This window comes from Juglans microcarpa x Juglans regia, chromosome 5D (assembly GCF_004785595.1).
Source record: "Juglans microcarpa x Juglans regia isolate MS1-56 chromosome 5D, Jm3101_v1.0, whole genome shotgun sequence".
Taxonomy (NCBI): domain Eukaryota; kingdom Viridiplantae; phylum Streptophyta; class Magnoliopsida; order Fagales; family Juglandaceae; genus Juglans; species Juglans microcarpa x Juglans regia.
In genome coordinates, this window is record NC_054602.1 from 6,962,558 (window position 1) to 6,965,413 (window position 2,856).

General features: G+C 36.6%; 1 protein-coding gene across 1 annotated transcript; it reads right to left on the reverse strand.

Moving 5' to 3' along the window:
* Positions 1-301: 301 nt before the first annotated feature.
* On the reverse strand, positions 302-1,233 carry LOC121264177 (VQ motif-containing protein 22-like). The gene has a single exon (XM_041167246.1). It carries the CDS (start codon positions 1,180-1,182, stop codon positions 502-504), a length of 681 nt encoding a protein of 226 aa, XP_041023180.1. The 5' UTR covers positions 1,183-1,233; the 3' UTR covers positions 302-501.
* Positions 1,234-2,856: the final 1,623 nt, after the last annotated feature.

Genomic DNA, 2,856 nt, shown 5'->3' on the forward strand with positions numbered 1-2,856 from the left:
GATGGGATGCATCATCCTACACGCCCTGCTTAGAGCAAATAACAGAAAATATATGAAGTTGGGAAAAGCGAAAGAGAGAGCTTTAGAAGATGATTCAACAGGAACACGGCCAACTTTTTCAGTTATATGATTCATAACCTATGAGACTTTTCTCTATTTTAAAGCATGCGTACTAGAAGCGAGAGAAAACATATGAACTCACGGGCTATTTATCGAAATAGTCATAAAAAGACAATAAAAATTAACGAAAGAAGAACAAGAACAAGGAGAAGAAAGATCAAACAGAAAATAATACATCAGCTAGTACCATGCTTAAGGTATGTAAATAGAGAGCATATATTATATTCATAATATATAGCATATATATATATATATATATATATAATCCTATGGGATTACGCAGAACAACAATTTACACAGCTGATTGATGATCGATCGACGATGAAGACTATTGATCTGAAAGTCAACAAACTACAAACTAATTATATAATCTACTATTTCCTAAAAGAAACCCTCATTCTTAACATCACTGGAGAAAGAATCCATTGTTAGTTCATGAAAAAAAACATTATCGTCCATTGCGGCAAACCCGTCAGCAGTCTCCACGTTGGGCCTAGGGGCGTTGCTAGAGGCGGACGAAACAAAAACATCGCTAGAAATATTGTTGCCAAATGAATACATACTCTGCTGCTCCTGTAGCAGCAGTTGTTGCTGTTGATTGTGGCGTTGATACTGATGATCATCTGCAAGTACTGGCTGCTGAGACTGCGACTGTTGATGATAATGATAATTGGTCCCAAAGGGTGCCATTACTGAAGTAACCATTCGTTGGTTTTCTTGATTCGCTTTCCCAAAGTTTAAGTTGACCGGTCCTCTTTGGTTCCCAAATGAGATGGCTGTGCTAGGACAACCGGTGAATTGCTGCACCAGGGCTCGAAAATTGCTTGTATTGGCATTGAGGAGGGTGGTTGGTGTTCTTTTGGAAGCCCTAGACCTCCTGCGGATAGGTTTCGATGGATTGCCGCTTGGACTCGAGATATTGGTGTCAGTTTCGACGCTGGTCGTGACCACAGTAGCATCCGAGATCTGTACTCCATGAGAAAGCACTGGCTGCCCATCAATGGCGGCCCGGTCGTAGAATGGCAGCCAGCCACTAGAACTAGGCCGGAAAGTGTTATCCATGGTTTTTCTGATCTAACTCCCTTCTCTAACCCTGTGTTGTGAAAGGAAAAGCAAGCTGAGATCTACTGCTTTTATACTGGCTATTTTTGGTCAAAGTAAAACATGTCTAACTTGACCATTCTTTGATAGTGAGAGAGAGAGAGAGAGACTTTGTGCCAAAGTATATGCATGCGTTGCTTCCAGGAAAGAACATCTGTTTATATCAACGAGGTCATCATAATAAAAGAGAAGCTTTAGTTTTAGACTCCATGGAGGGTTATTGTGAGAAGGTCTTTATTCTTTTACTAATTAATTACCTCTGATGTACTGCATTCACACCCACCATATATATCCATCCATGCAAGTTTGAGATGTATATGCCATCACCAAACATGTGTGTGTGGCATTTATTTTATCATTATTAAGCTATCACAGACAGCCAAAGTTTCTTTGCCACGTGAATTGAATATATTCCTTGTTTTATACTGGTCCAAAACATATCATAACTGATCTTAGCCATTAAGTTAAGTATAAAAGTAATGCTACGTACAGTTTTAGAATGCGCAAATCTCGCACACTTGATCATTTGAAAAAAAAAATGGATCTAATATTAAAAAAATTAATTTTAATGAGTTAAATTTATTCAATTTTTTCAAAATGAATACACGTGACGTGACTTACACATCCTATGACTTAGACATCATTTATCTAAATATAATATTATATATATATATATATATATAATTATCCTAGAACATACAAGCTAGTATACAATACGTAGCTATACCCTACTCAATCCTTTTTTTTTTTCCATTTTTCATAAACATGAGTTTTTACAGCTGAAGAGTCGAATTAGCAACCTAAAAACCTAAAAAGGCTCTAAAAAATAAAGGAAATTAGAAACAATAAATCATATTTTTTGTGCCTGTTGGGCACATGAAATTAAATTAGACATCAAAGCGTGAAGTATGGGAAGCACTAGCTAGTACTGCTATAGTACTATATTGACTATTGATCAAAAGTCTTGTTCCACACATTATGCATTAATTCCAGTGCATGAAACGGACATATATAAATTAAGCTAGCTTCTTGCGAAGGAGCCAGTCCTCCATTAAATTATAGCTAGCATAAAGCTCATAGCTGACATAAGAAAGCATTAATAGTAGTCCAAGTCTAGATCAAAGAAATTAAAAGATCATCATGATGATCAGGATCGATCGGTAATGGCAGAAAAGTTGTGAAATTAGTTAGGTAGGTCGAGTACTTTGGTTTATTCTGATCTTGAGTCTTGCTAGCTTTAATTAATTAGTCTCCCTCAAGCTTTGCTTCGTGCATGATCGCGGCATAATTGGGGAATTAAGGAAGTCATCTATGGTACTGCACCTCACCCCAAGGTTCACGTCGATCGCTAGCTAATTCGTCAACCATATATGAAAAGTTGAAAACAATACATACAATCTTCCTGCATGCAGGCCATCGTCTTTGTGGAAATATTACTAATGAATTCAAGCCTAGCTATTCTCTGGTTTTTGTTTTATCCTTTTCAGAAAATTTTGCACGTACTATTAAACTTCGCATGGAATTATTCGGTTAAACCTGACTAACAATTACTTTTCTTTTCTTCTCTTTTCCTTTTTTTTTTTTTTTTTAGGGGGTCGATTAATAACGCGCGTTTATACATGCATGATGAGAAAA

What these genes read in the sequence shown, in the direction of transcription:
- LOC121264177 (XM_041167246.1), bottom strand. Translation starts at nt 1,182, where the DNA reads ATGGATAACACTTTCCGGCCTAGTTCTAGTGGCTGGCTGCCATTCTAC.